Here is a 17,780-nt window from a genome sequence, read left to right on the forward strand (position 1 = left end):
AAGGGGAATACCCACCTTATGGAGTTGGGAGAAAGCAGGTGCCTTTAAAGCATTTCAGACCCTCTACTAGAAGGCATATGGGAAGAGTACAGCTGCATTAAAAATACTTCACTCTGGAGTCCCCCTGTCCTGGGTGCTGTACAGACACGGCGGCTGGGGTTGCTAACGGACCCCAACTCCAAGACCCTGAGCCTGCAGGCCACACTGCTGTGCTTTGTTCTTGAGAGGGGACAATTTTTGACTCAAAAGAAACTCCAGACCAGCTCATTTCACATGTTCATGTATTTAAATATACAAAACCTCTATACATGACAGTCTAACATAAAAGTCAGCTGAGGGTAAAGGACACAGAAGTGGAGCTACTGAGAAATCAGTCAGTCTGTTTTCAAGTAACAAGGATTTGAGGCAAGGCTATGGAGGGTCTGATCCTTGAGGTGCAGTCAGGGGAGACAGGGGTGGCTACAGAAATCCAGGGGGGGGGGGCAGAGAGGTGACTGGCTCCCAGTGCTGTGTTCTGGGTCTAAAGCGCATGGATCTTTGGCACTTGAGGTCTTTAGTTTTGTGTAACTTAGAAGAGGAAGTTCTCACCGCACCACACCTCTGCCTTTCGATACCGCTGGGATGTTTAGAAGAGGTCACCAAGTAACTAAGGGATGCTCTGGGCTGTTGTGTACGTTCCATTCAGAGGTGGACCATTTGATCCAAAACAGATCTCTGGAGAGCTGACCGCTCACAGAAGCGCACAGCTTGGCTTAAAGCATCAGCCATTTCAGCCACAAAAGTGCTGTGGTTGACCCCCCGAGAATAGAGGGACCGGAGAGGGTCACTCACATTCCATAAGGCAACTGCTAGTTACTCTACAGATAAATATCCCCCCAAACCTGTCCATCAGAGACTGAAGAGCAGGAGGATGTAATGCCCAGGACACAGCATGCCTGTGACCCTCCTGGGCATGGTCTAGGCTGCTACTCACCACAGCTCCTGACCCACAAGCAGGAGAGAAAGCAGTTCATCGCACCCACCCAGGGCGCTCAGGCACACCGGGCAGTGATGGACAGCAGAGAAACCTGAGTAAAACAAGAGCCTTCGCCCTACGGGAACAGTGCCAGGGATGCAAGACACACTCCAGGGTAGTCACAACTGCATGGGTCAGAGGGCGGACGGCAAGAGGAGGGGTCGGAGGCACTGGAGCTGACCTGCAGCAGATCGGTGGAGGCACGGAGGGGGGGCCTTTCCCCTTGGGACAGTCACAGGGCACGTGCAGTAGCTCCATGGTCTAAAGTGCTGCTAACCCAGCCGCGGAGGAGCCAGGCTGGGGCCCAGCAGAACAGCAGGGGGGGGTCGAGACAGAAGCCCACGTGCACAGAGTGCAGCAGGCCTGGTGCTGGGCTATTTACTCCCAGGGGGACGGGGAGCGTTGTGTAGAGGCAGCTCCTAGGGCAGAGAGAGCAGCAGGGTGTCGTCAGGAAGGTACTGGGACCTCTTGGGGAGGAGAGGGGGGACAAGATATTTACAGCGGGGTCTACAGGGACCCCCAGCCCCATTAGAAACAGCGATCTCCTCTGCCAGGTACGTAGCAGGAAGTGGCACGTGGCCCCACGGAGACAGGTGCCGCCCCTGGTGTGACAGCCAAATCACATCAGGATAAGACTCCCGGTGAAGCCCAGCTCTTGCGGGTTAACTAGCTGTCCTGATCCGGCTGCACTGCCTTCTTCCTCGCTCGGCCCCGCACCAGCCTGGAAGAGCCCTGCAGGGGAGAAGCAGCTAGTCAGGCCTCCTTTGCTGCACCTGCCCCACCAACGTCGCTCGTTAAGCTCCCCTCTCCCAAGGCGGTGCCATGTGCGGAGCCGCCCCCCAAGCGGCCAGGGTGCCCTTCAGAAGCCATGATGGTGGAAACAGAGGCTCCCACCTTCCCCCCTGCCCGAGGGCACAGCCCTCCCCAGCACTGAAACTTAGGGGCAGACACTGGCACAGCTCCCCAGCCTATGGGTCTCCAGGACAGCAGGGCTGGTGCAGCAAGGCAGGACACAGCCTGCCCGAATCTTCACCTCTTTGACTTGGGGTCTCTTCTTCACGACACGCAGGCTCTGGCTCCTGGAGAGTGGTTTGGACAGCGTGAAGTCCCGGCTGCGGGGCAGAACCTTGGGAGAGATCTGAGAGTCCGACCAACACTCCTCCTCCTCCGTGTCGCTCTCGCGCCCAGGCTGCCGGCCGGCCGAGGCAGTTCTGTAACCTTTTTTGGGGGAAGAGGAGAAAGCCCAGTGCTGGATCAGTGCATGGCACAGGAGTGGGAGCGGATTCCTGCTGCAGCCCTTGGCACATGCCCATCTCTTTAGAAGCTAAGTGCCACGCTGGCAAGAGGGCAGGCTTTGAACCCTCCACCTCCTTCACAATGTTCTCTAGCCACAGCTGCTAATTATCAGAGGCTGCTTCTGAACCAGGCTCGCTCCAAGTCCCTCTGCCTGCCATGAGCACAGATGTGTAACTGGGGCTTTGGAAAGCCAAAGCCAGGGAGACAGGCAGAGAGCTCTGGTTGCTACGCTGAGCACTGGGCAGGAGGAGCCTTTCAGAGAGATTCCCCCTTTCCTCCCTCAACCTTCAGTTTGTGCCAATGTGATGTTGTTAAGAGCTGAGAGTTATCAAGCATGTCTCATCCCTAGATCTCAAAGCACTTTACAAAAGGAGGTCATTACCATTATCCCCATTTTACAGATGGGAAACGGAGGCACAGAGGTGCAGTGAATTGCCCCAGGTCATACAGCAGGCCAGCAGAACCAAGTCTCTGGGGTCCCAGTGCGGTGCTTTATCCACTAGGCCACGCTGCCTTCCAGCAATGAGGCAATGGCTTTGCAATCAGGGCAATGCTGTCTCCCTTATAGGCTTCAGGTTTTGCTCTTCTCTAGCACCTTCCCACAGAGCGCCACCGAGTGCTTTACCGACACCACTTAACCTGGCGAGCCATGCTCCAGGGGGGGAAACTGAGGCTGGCGACACCAGGAGCGACTCACCCAGCACCGCCATGCCAGGAATAAAACCCTGTTTTCCCAGCTCAGTCCCAGGCCTCGCCCGGAGCCATCTGCCCTTCCTCTGCCCACCAGAGCTGCGCCCATGCCCCATACATGCAGCAAGCACATTCTGCACAGGAGCTGGTATGCCCCCTTCCAGCCAGCCACACCATTCTGACCAGCTCTCGAATCCCGCTCAGCCCAAATCCTGTACCCAGGGTCCACCTCCCACAAGGCTTTCTGTGTCGCACCTTCCCTCTCCCCAGTTCAGGAGATTGTGGAGGCCTGCCTGAGCCCCGACATTAGCAGCGTTACTGCAGGAGGGGAGTTTGGCCACAAACCCATCCTGCCTCCTCCTCCAAGTGTGGAGCAGCTCCCCTCCTGCCCAGACACACTGCCCCTCCCCTCGCCAGCCTGACCCCTCTGCCCCTTCGGAGGTGAAGCCTCGGACAGGACTTGGGCCAAGTTCCTCAGGAGAGTCCTGGCCCCATCCCCATCTCTCAGGGGCCAGGGAAGTCTCCCCGGCCCAGCCCTGGATCCGAAGGAGCTAGCCAGCACCCAGTGGGTTCCAGAGAGAACGGAGATGCACTTCTGTTAGAGCTTTTACAAACCCTAGATCCCCAGGACTTAGTCCCCTCCCTGCCACGCTCTCGCCCCTCACCTATCGGCCGCCTCCTCATCTCCTGCTCCTCCAGGTACAAGGGGTCTTCGTAGTGCACGGGGGTGTCGTCAGGGATGGCGCGCAGGTCCTGCATGCTGAAGCTGCGCAGACGCCCGGCCAGGGCTCCCTGGCTCTGCCAAGCAAACAGGAGGCGGTGAGAGACCAGGTCAGAGACGCCTTGCGCCAAGGACACACCCCGGGCTGCAGTGGCAGCTCAGAGCACCTAGATCTGCTGCCGCAACTCAACACCCAGGTGAAGAGGGGCAAAGGGTTAGTCACACTGTGGCCAGGCCACTCCTGCCGAGAATGGAGCCTCGAGGGAAGCTTCATGCAAAGGACTGCCCTGTGGTGGCTAACACAGCTGGGAAAGTCCATAGCCCCAGTGGGTTGACGTGTGGGGCCGCTGAATAGGGGTCAGGTTGGCATTTACCATGTAAATCACAGGCACTTAAGTGACACGTCTCACCTAGAGATCTCAAACTGCTTTACCAGGCGGGTGCCCGCTGGGTAGATAGGGACCTGGGCACAGAAGAGAGGGGACTTGCAGCAAGTCAGGAACAGAACCCAGGCCTGGGTGCTAGCCCCTTGGCAGCATGGCTTGCTTTGAAACACCTGGCTCCTGGGCAGCCAAGTCCGATTATTTCTTCTGATTTTTCCACTTGGTAGGAGGCACCTAAGCAGGATGTTACTTGCCTCTGACACTGGGGGTGGGGAGGGGACTAAGGGTAGGCTGGCGACACCTAGTTATGGTTATGGGAGAGCACAGTGTAATCCAGCTTAATAAGCACCTGGGTAAACAGGAAAAACAGGCAGAGCTGCATCTGCGTGAGAGGTGCAGAGAAGGGGCAGCACACAGGTCCAAGGGGAGCGGCCGCATTACCTCTGGAGGGACAGGAGCAGTGAGTTTCTGGCTAGACTGTGGGATTAAAGCTAACCTCAAAGCCACAGTGAACTATTGTGAGGTATTGTTTCATATTCTCTGTGTGTATATAAAGTCTGCTGCAGTTTCCACGGTACACATCTGATGAAGTGAGCTGTGGCTCACGAAAGCTCATGCTCAAATAAATTGGTTAGTCTCTAAGGTGCCACAAGTACTCCTTTTCTTTTAGTGAACTAACAGTAACCCGAGTATCCATCTAGAATGCTAGGGCTGTGAGCTGTCAGGATGCGTGGGTGCCACAGAGCAGCCCTAAGCACCCGGTCCACACCCTGGCACAGTCTCTCCCACTGGCCTCTGCCAGCTCTGCTGGTTTCTACTGGGATGCTCCATGGCCACAAAAGCCTCCCAAATCACCCAGGGAGATCAGGTACCTTGGCCGCAGCTTGGACGGCAGCTGTGGCTGCGATGTTAAGGCTCTTCTTGCCGAAGTTCACCATGGTCTCGTAGCCGCGCTCCTTGGCCTGGGTGATGTACAGGTCGATTTCCTGCAGAGACATGTGATACTGAGCATTGCCAGGCCCAGGCCCAGCCCCGAGTCCCACCTTGGGAAGGAAGAGGAGGAATCAACCTGCTCCAAGACACAAGGGCACCAGGAACCCCACACAGCTGTGCCAGTGGAGAGGCCTGAGCCAATACCCGCCTGGCCTTGGGAGCTCTGTACCCCTTAAACTCAACTGCAGAGCTACCCTGTTCCAGCCAGGGTCTCACCTCGCCAGCCTACCCTGGGCATTTCTTTGTTTGGGAGGAGTTACTGATCAACAGACTGAGCTATGAGCCTGGCGGGGCCATGTCTTACGCTCATAAGGAGCTGGCTCCTTCCGAAGCAGGTGACAGAGATACAGAGTCCATGCAACTATATCTCTACACCGAGAACCCTGCACACAGCCCTGTTACTGCTTTCCCACCCACCCCCCTCGCTAAGTAGGGGCATTGCCAGCAGATCAATGGACGGGATCGTTCCCCTCTCTTCAACACCGGTGAGGCCTCATCTGGAGTACTGTGTCCAGTTTTGGGCCCCACACCACAAGAAGGATGTGGAAAAATTGGATAGAGTGCAGCGGAGGGCAACAAAAATGATTAGGGGACTGGAACACATGAGTTATGAGGAGAGGCTGAGGGAACTGGGGATGTTTAGTCTACGGAAGAGAAGAATGAGGGGGGATTTGATAGCTGCTTTCAACTACCTGAAAGGGGGTTCCAAAGAGGATGGATCTAGACTATTCTCAGTGGTAGCAGATGACAGAACAAGGAATAATGGTCTCAAGTTGCAGTGAGGGAGATTTAGGTTGGATATTAGGAAAAACTTTTTCACTAGGAGGGTGGTGAAACACTGGAATGTGTTACCTAGGGAGGTGGTGGAATCTCCTTCCTTAGAAGTTTTTAAGGTCAGGCTTGACAAAGGCCTGGCTGGGATGATCTAGTTGGGGATCGGTCCTGCTTTGAGCAGGGGGTTGGACTAGATGACCTCCTGAGGTCCCTTCCAACCCTGATATTCTATGATTCTATGATATGGCTGGGGAGTTCAGGGTTAATGCAATGGCCCCCACCAAGGAACCGACCTTTAAATGGATTTAAAGGGGGTTCAGCAGGTCAGGCGGAGGAGTATTGGCAGACCTATGTGTGGGAAGCCCAGGACTGGAACAACAGACAGTGCTACGGCAGAGATTTTAGATAAAGACCAGATGACTTTATATTTAAAAAGTTCTAGCTCAACCACAAGGTATGTGCTGGATGCAGGAAGTCCTGTGGGAGGTTCACTGGCCTGTACTATGCAGGAGGTCAGAGTAGATGGCCAGGATGACCGCTGCTGGCTTTTAAAAACAACACAACTCTCTGACTTGGCGGGGGCTCTGAATTGTAATAGTGAGGGGGACGCGGGTCAGGATTGAGGGGTGTTGGGAGAACAGGGTGCAGAAAGGCTTCGCAGCCTGCCTCCATTCTGATCAGCACGGCCAGCCAGCCCCTCACTTTAAGTGCTTACAATGCAGCTACCCTAGGGAGGGACGGCAGCTTTGCTGAACCCCAGAAGTGAGGCGAGAGTGTGGAGACCTGTTACCTTCTCTCTGCGGGACAGCGTGGGGTGCACAAACTTCCGGTAGAGCAGGCTGGCTCCCTTGGTGTAGGGGGAAAGCAGCCACACGACAAACGCCATCTTGATCTCATAGTAGAAGGGAAACCTGCCAGATGGAGAATGCAGCAGTGAGGGGGTACCCGGGGCCCCCAGAGCCCAACACCTCATACCTCTGCCCTTCACCCTCATTGCGAAATGGCTCAATGCAGAGCAACTGCACAGCTGCAACCCCCATTGCTCCTGTCCACCAAGAGGGGGAGTGGGGAATTTCAGAGAGCTTTCTGCTTCTGAACTGAAAGGATAGCTGCTCCCCACTCCCAGTCTACACTCAGGCCCAGCAAGTCCCCCCCACCCCCAATCACATGGAGTGGGCATGAAGGAAGAGGGTCAATCAATTCCACCTTGCTAAAGGAGGATAGGGGCTTGGCAGCCCACAAGGTGGTGGCAAACATGCAGGAGACCCAAATGGATGGACGGACAACTGGGATGGCATGGAGGAGGTTGTGCCTTCCCTTCCCCTGGGTGTGGGGCAGTGGATCAGAGGGCACATGCAGACCCTGTGAGGCCATGTCCCAGGACAGCAACTAGGATATGGGTGGGCAGACAAGCAGCTGTGGGTAAGAGACAAGCCCTAAATCCAGCCCACCTCCCTACAGCGGATAGCTAGGCTCACACACGCTCCAAGGGACATCACTCTGAAGCATCAGTCCCTTGTACAGGATATGGCCCTGCAGCGGGCTCTGTGCGGTCCAGAGGGCCTCCTGCAGGGAAGCCACCCGCGCCCACCAGGAGAAGGCCCTCAAGGCTGGTGCCTTACCAGGAAACGAACATATCCGTGAGGGTCTCCATAGCCATGAAGAGTGCAAACACAATCCAGTACATCATCCAGCGGACCTGCAGGGACAGGGGGAACAGGTTATCCAGCACGGACCGTGACAGCCTTCCCCTTGCACATATCCACGCCAGCCTGCAGGGCTCAGAGCCAGCCAAGGGGAGGGACGGGCTGCCACCCAAGCCCTGGGGTAGCCCTACCTGCCCTTCACAAAGGGGGTAGGGCCCTTTGCCTGCTATTAGCCCTTGGGTCCAAGCCCCCAGACACATTTCCCCACCCCGTAGCAGTTAGAGGGCCACGCCACTGCGGGAGGGGGCACGGCTTTTACAGCAGAATCACATACCAGCCCTTGAGTTTAGGGCCATGGGCATTTAATCCCTTTGGAAAGAACATGCCCCATGCTTTACACACACGAGTTCATCCTCGCTGCCCCAAAGGGTCAGCTCGGGTCACCGTCCCCACAGCAGAGGTGGGAGACAGGCGCACAGAGTGGGGATCAGAGCCCAGGCACTCAGCCTCTCCACACGCAACCCTGCTCCCAGGAAACCAACCGTGCACGCCCATCACTGCCCTCCTGTGCCCAGCCTCAGGCAGGCAGGGAAATCAGCCCTGCTGCTTCCACGTTGGGCTCAATGCCCCCCAGGTAACCTGCCTCCCTGGTCTCTTCCCTAGTGTCACCTCCCCACTAGGTCCCCTATCCCTGGACACAATAACTCACAGAGGCCTCCCCAGCGCGGACTGCCCTCTCTTCATACTCACATATTCCCGGATGTTCTTGGTTTTCACGGCCTTGTAGGAGGCATAGGCCGGATAGAGCATCCCGAACACCAGCCTGTAACAGAGAGAGGGTGTGAGAAAGGCCGGCCACCACACATACAGCAGGGCCAGCAGCGAGAAGCAGCATTGCCTGGCTCTTCTCCGCAGTTTTGACTTCACGGCCTCCAGCACCATGCTGCCCCAGCGCCTCTGCCCAGGGAACATTCACTCCTCTCCCTCTGGAGTGGCAATGAGAGGAGACGGGGCGGCAGCCGACTGGCAGCGAGAGAGATGAAGGGGGAAGGACTCGGTGGTGGTACCGGGAGGGAAGGTAGAGCCTGTATCCAGGCCAGCTCCCCGTGACACCCTCCCAAGCATCGCAGGCAGGCAGAGTGCCTGAACCCCGTGACAGATACCAGCCGAGCCGGTAATTAGCCAGAGCAGCACAACCACTGCAGAGCCTGCAGGCGATCCTGAGGGCTACACCCACTTCCCAGCGGGGAACAGCTATTAGCACTGACAGGTCAGGATACTCCACATCCTGCCCACGCTCGCCTGGCCCACGCACACCAGCCCTCCCCAGGACACCCCATTTCACAGACCCGTCATGGCAGTGATGCCAAAGCACCAAGCAGACAGGAGAGCTCAGGTAAATCCAGCGTGTCAGGCCACTGCCCTGACCGGGGCTGCAGGGTGTTCAGGATTTAAGCCCTGTTCTGAGCTGCTGACAGGTTGTTCTGCAGCATGCTGCTACCTCTGCCACCCTTCTCCCTGGGTCATGTCCTGCCCCCTCCAAACACCCTTTAACAGGGAGTCTGATTTCAGGTCCTACTTCCCCGACATGCCCTAGAGTTTGGAGGCTGGAGCAGGAAGTGTCTCAGTCTCATCCACCAGGTCGTCCCTCTGGACTGCATTCTCCTCCCTGCTACCAGTCTGACTGACGGCACCTGTGAGCACGGCTAGTTAATGTGCCTGGGGCTGCCACACTGGCCCCTGGTTACACAAGCCAAGCCAGTCCGACAGGCTGTTGCTAAATCACAGGATGGCGTCAGGCTGCACTTCCTCACCGGAACTGGTTCCCAACAAGTTCCAGCACACTGGGGGGGATGGGGGACAGGACACACTGCTAGAGCCAGCCCATGGGGCAGGGCATGGCCCCCAGGGAACGTGGCCCTACAGAGGGTACTCAGCCTTCCAGGCTGCATGCTGCCAGAAGTGCTGAAGCGGAGTGGGACATGGGGGAGCAGGGCACAGGGAAAGATGGGGTGCAGGGAGATGGAGGGCTCCTGTAATGCGGCAGCAGCGAGCAACGGTAGAGTCTGAGCAGGGCTGCAGACCCTCGTGGGCAGCATGAATCAGTCTGAGAGACCAGCACCAGCCAGCCCCCTCCAGCAGGAGCAGCACTTCTCCCAGTTATTCCCGCATGTCTCGTTCAGATGAAATTTGTTTTAAAAAACACACAGAAGATGTCATCCCGAACCCAGCCCCCGCTGCATCGCGTTCCTGGCGCCACCAACCAAACCCCCTGCACTCTCTTCCGAGACAACCTGAAGGCCAGAGATTCCTCCATATGATCAGCAGGAGTCCAGGCACATGCAGCCCCCCTGGTCAGCCCAACAGCTGAGAGGCAGCTGCATGGGCACCCCCATCCCACCTGTGCAGCCCACCACAGCTCCTCTTGGGGAATTCCACGGGCACGTCTGGCCTCAACTGCTTCACCCAGATGGCGCTGGAACTGCAGGGTGGGGTGGCTGAACTTAGCCTGACTCTTCTGTCCGGAGAGCCAGAGAGAGCAACAGAAGGGCTGGAAGCGTGCTGGGTTGCCACGGGGCTCCGAAGATTTAAAGTGCCATAAACGCAGATTGTTGGGATGCGTCAGGGTGACTGGGATTCCAGGTGTAATGGGCTATCGGGAGTCTGGTCTGCAGTACACTGCCAATACCGCCTTATTGGGCAGGTACCAGCCATTCATCTCTAGATCTCCCAGTACTTTAACAAACCAGGTTGGTAACATTGACCCCACCCCCCAATTTTATAGATGCGGAAACTGAGGCACAGGGGAGGTGAAGCGATTTGCCCAAGGTCATCCAGCAGGCCAGTGGCAGAGCCGAGAACAGAGCCCAAGTCTCCTGAGTCGTAGTCCAAAGCTCTGTCCGCTAGCATAAGGGCATATGAGCCCCAGCCCAAACCACTCTGCACGCACCCCATTTTGCTAGTCCAGCCAGAATGCACTGGCTTCTCCATGCCAACCCACCAGGATGGATATGCTTAGCTCTGAAAGCTCGGCTACCAGCCTCTTCTAGCTCCCAGCCAGAGAGGGACCCTTGCCTACACCGCCCAGGTAACCAAATATAAATACAGGCTGTTCCGCAGGTTTGCTCTCCTACGCTGGCTCCACACAACCACGTCTGAGAACCTGGCTTTAGCCCTGGTAGAAGTGGAGGCCAGGCGGTGGCCCATGCTAGCAAGAAAAAAACATGTTACACAGGTCGGCCACAGCCCTACTTAAACACATTTACTCCTGCAGCCTATCCAGAGCTGCAGACCAGCCAGTCCGCACATGCCTGTGCTCTGGATTGGACTGCCATCACATCACCTATGGCAGAGAGATGGGGAGGCCACAGTAAAACCGCCCCCCAGCCCTGCTTTGGGAAGTCACTGCACAGGCTACCTCCCCCTGGGGGCAAGTGATACTATATACAGCTGGGCCCAGCAGCTTTGATGCACAATGAGGCAAGTCATTAACAGGGAGGGCCCAAACCCACCAGCAATGGCTTTTCAGGGCGGTGACACGCTCTCCTCTATCCCCACCCGCCCTGAACGTAGTGTTCTGGGAACACTATGGCCTCCCTCACCTTAAAGGGCAAACTCAGAGCTACCGGGCCCTCTGTTGTCTGTCCTTGCAGGGTCACAGCCCACAGTGCCCGGGTTATATATTAACACGCAACCGTCACAAGGCTGTGAGCAGGAGAGCAAAACCACGCAGCATGGTAGTAGCCAAACGGCTTCCCCCACCGCTCAGGGAACTGCAGCTCCATGCCCCGGGTCTTGGTGGAGCACAGGCCACGCTAAACACAAGACAGCCTCCTCTATATGCCCAAGAGCCAATGTACCACTTGCTGCAGGGGTGCACAAGTTCTTCCCAGGGTCACTATTACTGCCTCCCAGGGCGGATAAAAAAAATCAATGATTTAAAAAAAATAAATAAAAAAAAATTATTTAAATCAGATTTTTTGATAAAATGCGTTTTGAGGAAAAACCCTATCTAAAGATAGTTTTAATTAAGATACATTACAGCTCAAAGATATCTCATCATGGAATAGAGATTATGCATTATAATTCTATAGTATGAGACAATATATTCATGTAATGTTTAAGAAAAGTTTTGTAAATGAGTTCCAATAATTCATGGATTAGGGGCCCAATCTTATGGGGATCCAGTGGCTTCTGTATAGATTATTTAGGTTAATCTTTCTATCTACCCAATGGGACTCATTGTTCAGTCTAGAAGATACCATCAGAGATGCTTAGTTTTGCAGTTCTCAAACTGTGGATTTGTGTCTCCAGAGATAACATGCTTGTTAACAGCAAAAATGTGTTAAATAAATAAATAATATAGAGAGGTGAGAAATAACAGACCTCAACCCTATTGTCCCTCTGCAAATTTGTGTACACAGAGTCAATCCCTTACCTCTCTCTAAAAGTGCAAAGTTTCAAAAAGTTCAATGAATAAAAGATTGTTGGGGGAGGAATAGATCTGGACAAGGAGAAGTATTCTGGAGATAAACATGAGAAGTGAGGGACAGGCAGTAGAAACAAAAGTGAACCTGTTTGAGCAGCATATTCCAGAAGTCTTGAGGTCTTTCTGAATGTAGCCTTCATTGATTTGAGATCTACCATACCATTCTCTCACTAGAAGGGTAAACCTATAGCAGCAGCAGGCCGTAAGAGAGACCCAGTTTGGGAATATTTTAATGAAGTTACTTTACCTGTGGGTAAGACAGGCATGTGTGCAAAATGCAAACAGCGCAACAAAGAAATGCAAGGCCTGGTTGTCCGAATGAAACATCATGAGACGTGTTCCTTCTCAGGAGGAAGCTGCGTTGAAGATGGTGAAAGGAACACGTCTGAACATGCAGGCTGGTAACAACCAACAAGAATGCACTTTTATGTAGAAATCCATGATTAAATCGAGTCTTCCCAACTAGAGATTTTAAATCAATTTGATTTAAATCAAATCCACCCTGCTGTCTCCTACGCAGGGGTTCACAGCCGCGGATGTAGCTGCCCCGGTCCCCCCCCCCAGTACAGCACGTCTCCACTGGGGGTTTGCCCTGGCAGAGCTATACTGGTGGCTAAAATCCCTAATGCAGACAAGGTCCTAGCCGCATTTTCCAAACCCTACCCTAGCGAGTGGCCCAACAGTTTGTGTTTTGGCAACTCCCCCCCGCCCCACCTCCGGTTTAATTCTCAGACACACCAGCATATGGGTGCATCCCTAGCACACTGAAGCCCTAACCTGTGGCCTTTGAAGCCCTGATAGGAAGCTGGCACGTGACCCAGCTTGTGCAGTCTGACGCAAAATCACTTACCAGATGGGAAATTAACTGACTTGTCTGGGACATCCTGCCACACACAGACACAAGCACGTAGGGCTTTCGCTAGCCAGGAAGATTACGGGGTAATGCTACATAATGAGTGGCTGCTAAAGAACACTCCATTACTAACGAGATTCCTACCAGATTAGCTGGCACATCTGCCCAAATGCTAGGAGCTCCTGATGGGCGCTATGTGGAATGCCACAGCAAGTAAGGATACTGGCCCTTATTTTAGACAGCAGTGCCTGTCTGAAATAGCCATCACTTTTGGGTGGCTGCTGTCTGACTGGGCTAGGGGAGGGAGACCAGGGGCTGGATAGAGATGAAAGGTGCCAAGTTGAAGGCAGACTCCACCAACTGGCTGTAACTCCAGGAGCTAAATATTTAGCAAGTCAGAACAGAGACCACAAATAAAAAGGCCAGTGTTTGGAAATACTCTGTCCCTGTTTCAACCTCTGACCCCTTCCTTGGGGTGCTACATGTTAAGTGGCAATGAAAGAATTAGATTTGCTATTAGAATTTGAGACAAGTTTGGTTCTGCCCCCGCCACCCAAATAGACATTGTGTTGAACAGGTGTTTTGACTGTTAACACCAGCTGTTAAACAAACATTCTTTTCAACAAACAATTCTAGAACTACCTTTGCACCAGCCTTGAAATGGATTTCCAACAGCAGAGTCTGTGCTTCCTGGTCCCACTTTGCATCAGTTATTCGTATGTCCATAGCCTGCAGAGGTCCCAGCAGAGACTGGAGCCCCATTGGGCAAGGGGCTGCACACACACAGTGACAGTGTACTATCTACATAGATGGACACAGGGTGGGAGGGGAAATTGAGGTACAGACAAGCAAAGTGACTTGCCAAAGGTCACCCAGCAGCTCAATAGCAGAAGCAGGAATAGAACCCAGGTCTGAGTCCCAAGAACTGACAACTCAGAAGCCATTTCAAAGGGGGTCTCGGGAACCCAACAGGCACAGATGTCCACTAGCAGAGTGACAGAGAGAGATTGAGCCTATTGGGAATGCAGGAAAGCTGATGTCTGGCTTTCCCACATGCTGGCTAAAACACACAGGATACTCTGTGGGTAGCCCTCAAACCAAAATTCTTTCCCTGTAATATAGTTTATTTCAAGCCAGCCCTAGAGGTAAAGAAAAGGTAAGTGAGACATCTCAAACTGGGTCAGATAAAAGTCAAAGGTGACAAGCAGGGTAGGATCACACCTGTCAGGGACCATCTTAGGTTTTCTCAGTCCAACCTCAGCACAGGAGGATGGACTAGACTAGACGACCTCTCGAGATGCCTTTCAGTGCTACATTTCTAGGATTCTCTTATGGAGGTCTGACCCTCAGATCTGACAGGCTTCAGAGTAACAGCCGTGTTAGTCTGTATTCGCAAAAAGAAAAGGAGTACTTGTGGCACCTTAGAGACTAATCAATTTATTTGAGCATGAGCTTTCGTGAGCTACAGCTCACTTCATCAATGAAGTGAGCTGTAGCTCACAAAAGCTCATGCTCAAATAAATTGGTTAGTCTCTAAGGTGCCACAAGTACTCCTTTCCTCAGATCTGAAACACTCAGTCAGCCAGAGGTCACAGATTCAAGTCCCAGCAGGTTCAACTCAGCCCATCTTCCTTCCAAGGCACCTGTACATACCGTCTACTCCAGGTGGGTCTCCTAGAGCAGTGTTTTCCAACAACCGACCAGTCCATGGACTGGCACCGGTCCCTGAGATCTCCCTGACACAGTTTAGGAAGGCAGGTATCAAAACAGTTGAGGAACGCTGTTCTAGAGGAAAACAACCAGGAGTCCGGTGGCACCTTAAACACTTTAAGGTGCCACCAGACTCCTCGCTGTTTTTGTGGATACAAACTAACCCGGCGACCCCTCGGATGCTTGTTCTAGAGGAGATGCTGAATGACAGGAGCACTGCCCGGGGAAGTTAAGAGACCCCCCCACACACACACTTCTGTTACCAATAAATTGGGGGTTTGCTCCCCTGGCTGCCACCTCCACCGCCGGCAGCACCCCCCCTTCCCACTGTACCCCCCTGCCCACCGCAGAGGTGGCCGCATGCCAGCGGGGCATGGCTTCCTCGCGGCCACCGAAACACGGCGCGACTCGACACACTCCCCCCACACGCACGGGACCCGCAGCCAGGTTTGGGCAGAGGGCGAGCCCACCCCCGCACCCCCGGCCCCAGCGCTGCACCGCACTCACACGACCACGCGGCAGAGGATCCAGGAGACCATGGCGCGCCGGCAAAGCGGGGCCCCGCCGGGCGCAGAGCAGCTGGCTCCTGCGGGGAGCGGAAGGCTGGGTGCAGCGGGGTAGGGGGCCACGGGGCGCCGGAGAGGGGCGCGATCTCGGCGGCGGAGCCTGGCAGAGGCGGCGCGGCTGGGCTCCGGATGAGCTAATGCCACAGGAATGCCTTGCGCGGGGCCCTGCTCGGCGGGTTTCTCGCGGCTGCCAGTTTCCCTCCCGGGGCGGGGGCAAGGCAGGGCCTGCCGCTGACTTGCTCCCACTGGCCCCTGGCTAGCTCCGGCCTGGCCCTGGCATCCCCTGCTCCGGGCGCAGCGGACTCCTTGCCCCGGGCTCTGCCGGTTGCGCACCCTGGGCTGGGCAGAGGAGGCTCTGGCTGCTGCCCCGGGGGAGCGGGTCTGCAAGCCCCGACTGCTGATCCCTGCGCTGGCCCAAGCTGGCGGGGTGGGAGACGGGGCTGAGTGCCCCGCTGCCAGGCTCCTTCCTGCTGCGCCCAGGCGGGGTTTGCATCCAGTTGAATGTCGCAGGGTGCAGCCGGCCGCCCAACCCCAGGGCTGAGCCGGGCTGTGCACGCCCAGGGAGCCAGCAGGAAGCAGGCGAACGGCTGCTCCTTAAAGGGGCCTTGCTCTTAAAAGGGCCAGGGATGGCTCCCTCGGCCCGCAAGGGGCACTTTGCCTCCCGCAGCCGCGGCTGCTCCCGCTTCTGATCGAAGTCAGCCACGGACAGGGAACTCGGTGCCCCTCCCCCTGAACTGTTCACGTGGGGGCGAGCGCGGGGCCCCACGCTTTTTAAATAAATAAATTAAATATAGTAAATATAGCAACAGAAAACATATAAACCAGCTGTCCCTGCAGTCCCGGGGAGCAGACCCAGGTGGCTCTACCTGCATGCAAACTCCATCTCATGCAAAACTCACCGAAACGGATGGACTTCCAAACACAGGCTGCTTTTGGAAACTTTGGCCTTTTTCTAAACCCAGTCTCATGGAGTGAAAGGCGACCTAGCAGTGCCAACACAGAGCCTTCAAAAACCCAGGGCCAGCCTCCACCCCCAAAATCATGAGATTTTAAAACAAGAATACATTTGGGGTTCTCTTTTGTTATCTTCTGGCTTTTGAGCATTAAGGGTGCACTTGGGTCACATTTGCAAGCCTTTCCCAGAAACCATAAGGGCTGAAAACTTATCTTTAATAAAAATAAAGCTAAAATGTTCACGTAACCACATGAATCCTGGAGCTGAGGCTTTAAGAAAACAGCAAAAATCATAAGACTAGAATTAAAATTGCCTCCAAGTGACAGAGAATTCACCCCATATAACAACAGATGTAACCAGGACCCCAACTCTCTGACGTTGATTCAGCAAAGCACTTAAGTAAATGCTTAACAACTGTAACCAGATGCTTAAGTCCCAGTGAAGTCAACTAGCTTAAGTGGACTTCATTGGGACTTAAGTGTGTGCTCAAAGCTAAGCATTGGCTTAAAGGTTTTGCTGAGATTTCAATGCCTTGTGGCTTTAAGAATGGTGTGGGTTGTTGCTAGGCAACAACTGACAATTTTTAAAAAGCAGAGGCAGCTTAGTCTAGTAGCCAGAGCAGGACAGTGAGAATCAGGTAATCTAGGTTGCAATCCCAGTTCTGGCACTTACTCCCCAGGATACCTCATTTCACCCCTCTGTGCCTCAGTTTCCCCACTGATAAAATGCTGTAGCTATTTACCTACCTCCCTGTGTTGTGTTGCTTAATACATTCATATCTGTGAACTCTTGGGAAGTCCTCGCATGAACAGTGCCAAATAAAGAAACAAAGAGTTATTCATGAATCACTAATCACTATTATGTACATGATGAAAATGGATCAGTGAAACATCCATGCATTTACCCTTCATTTGCCCTTCATTTGGAATTGTCTTCACCACAAATCCTTCTTTGTCCAAAGAATTTGTGTCTGCAAACAGGGATCTCAAAGTGCTTCACAAAGAGTGACAAACTAAGCCTCACAAAGTTAGGTAGGTAGGTAAATCGCTCTAAAAGACACACGCTTGTTCAGCGACAAGTTTTTGGGCTAGATGCAGGAATTACTTGGTGAAATTTTCCAGCTTGTGTTACTCCTCAGACCGTCAGACTAAATGATCATAATGGTCCCTTCTGGCCTCAAAATCTACTCTGCCCATTTTACAGATAGGAAAATAGAGATATAGAGCAGAGAAGTGACTTGTCCAACATTACACAGTGAGTCAATAGGAATGCTGGGAACAGAACCCAGGTGTCCTGAATTCCAGCTTTTTACTGTGAGCTCTGAGGATCAAACTGCTGCTTGCCTTAAGAGCAATAGTTGGCTTTGACACAGTGCTTTATTCTTAATTTATTTATTGTGCCGGAAATTTATGATACGTTCGTGATGTAAATATCATTTCCATGGAAACCACCAGCGATGGCAAAAAACACATAGGATCCCACTTTCCACACAGGCTAGGACAAAAGGAGACAGTTGCAGCCCTGTCCAGACTTCCCAAATGTCCCCATTTTGGAGCCACAGTTTCTATCTTTTGAGCAAAACATCTACAATTTTTCCACTCTGTCCCTCCAAAAAGTGTTCCGACTCCATTGTATCTGTCTCCAAAAGTCTCTATTCATAGCTTCCCAAAGTTGGCAGGTACTGCATGC

General features: G+C 53.9%; 1 protein-coding gene across 1 annotated transcript; it reads right to left on the minus strand.

The window, feature by feature from the left end:
• Positions 1 to 264: 264 nt before the first annotated feature.
• On the minus strand, positions 265 to 15,820 carry REEP4 (receptor accessory protein 4). The gene is made up of 8 exons (XM_048829013.2): positions 15,078 to 15,820; positions 8,269 to 8,341; positions 7,495 to 7,571; positions 6,663 to 6,783; positions 4,978 to 5,091; positions 3,667 to 3,799; positions 2,049 to 2,233; positions 265 to 1,747 (listed from the first exon to the last, which is right to left on the minus strand). The coding sequence occupies exons 1-8, from the start codon at positions 15,107 to 15,109 to the stop codon at positions 1,682 to 1,684; spliced, it is 801 nt and encodes a 266-aa protein (XP_048684970.2). The 5' UTR covers positions 15,110 to 15,820; the 3' UTR covers positions 265 to 1,681.
• Positions 15,821 to 17,780: the final 1,960 nt, after the last annotated feature.

This window comes from Caretta caretta, chromosome 26 (genome assembly GCF_965140235.1).
Source record: "Caretta caretta isolate rCarCar2 chromosome 26, rCarCar1.hap1, whole genome shotgun sequence".
Classification (NCBI taxonomy): Eukaryota; Metazoa; Chordata; order Testudines; family Cheloniidae; genus Caretta; species Caretta caretta.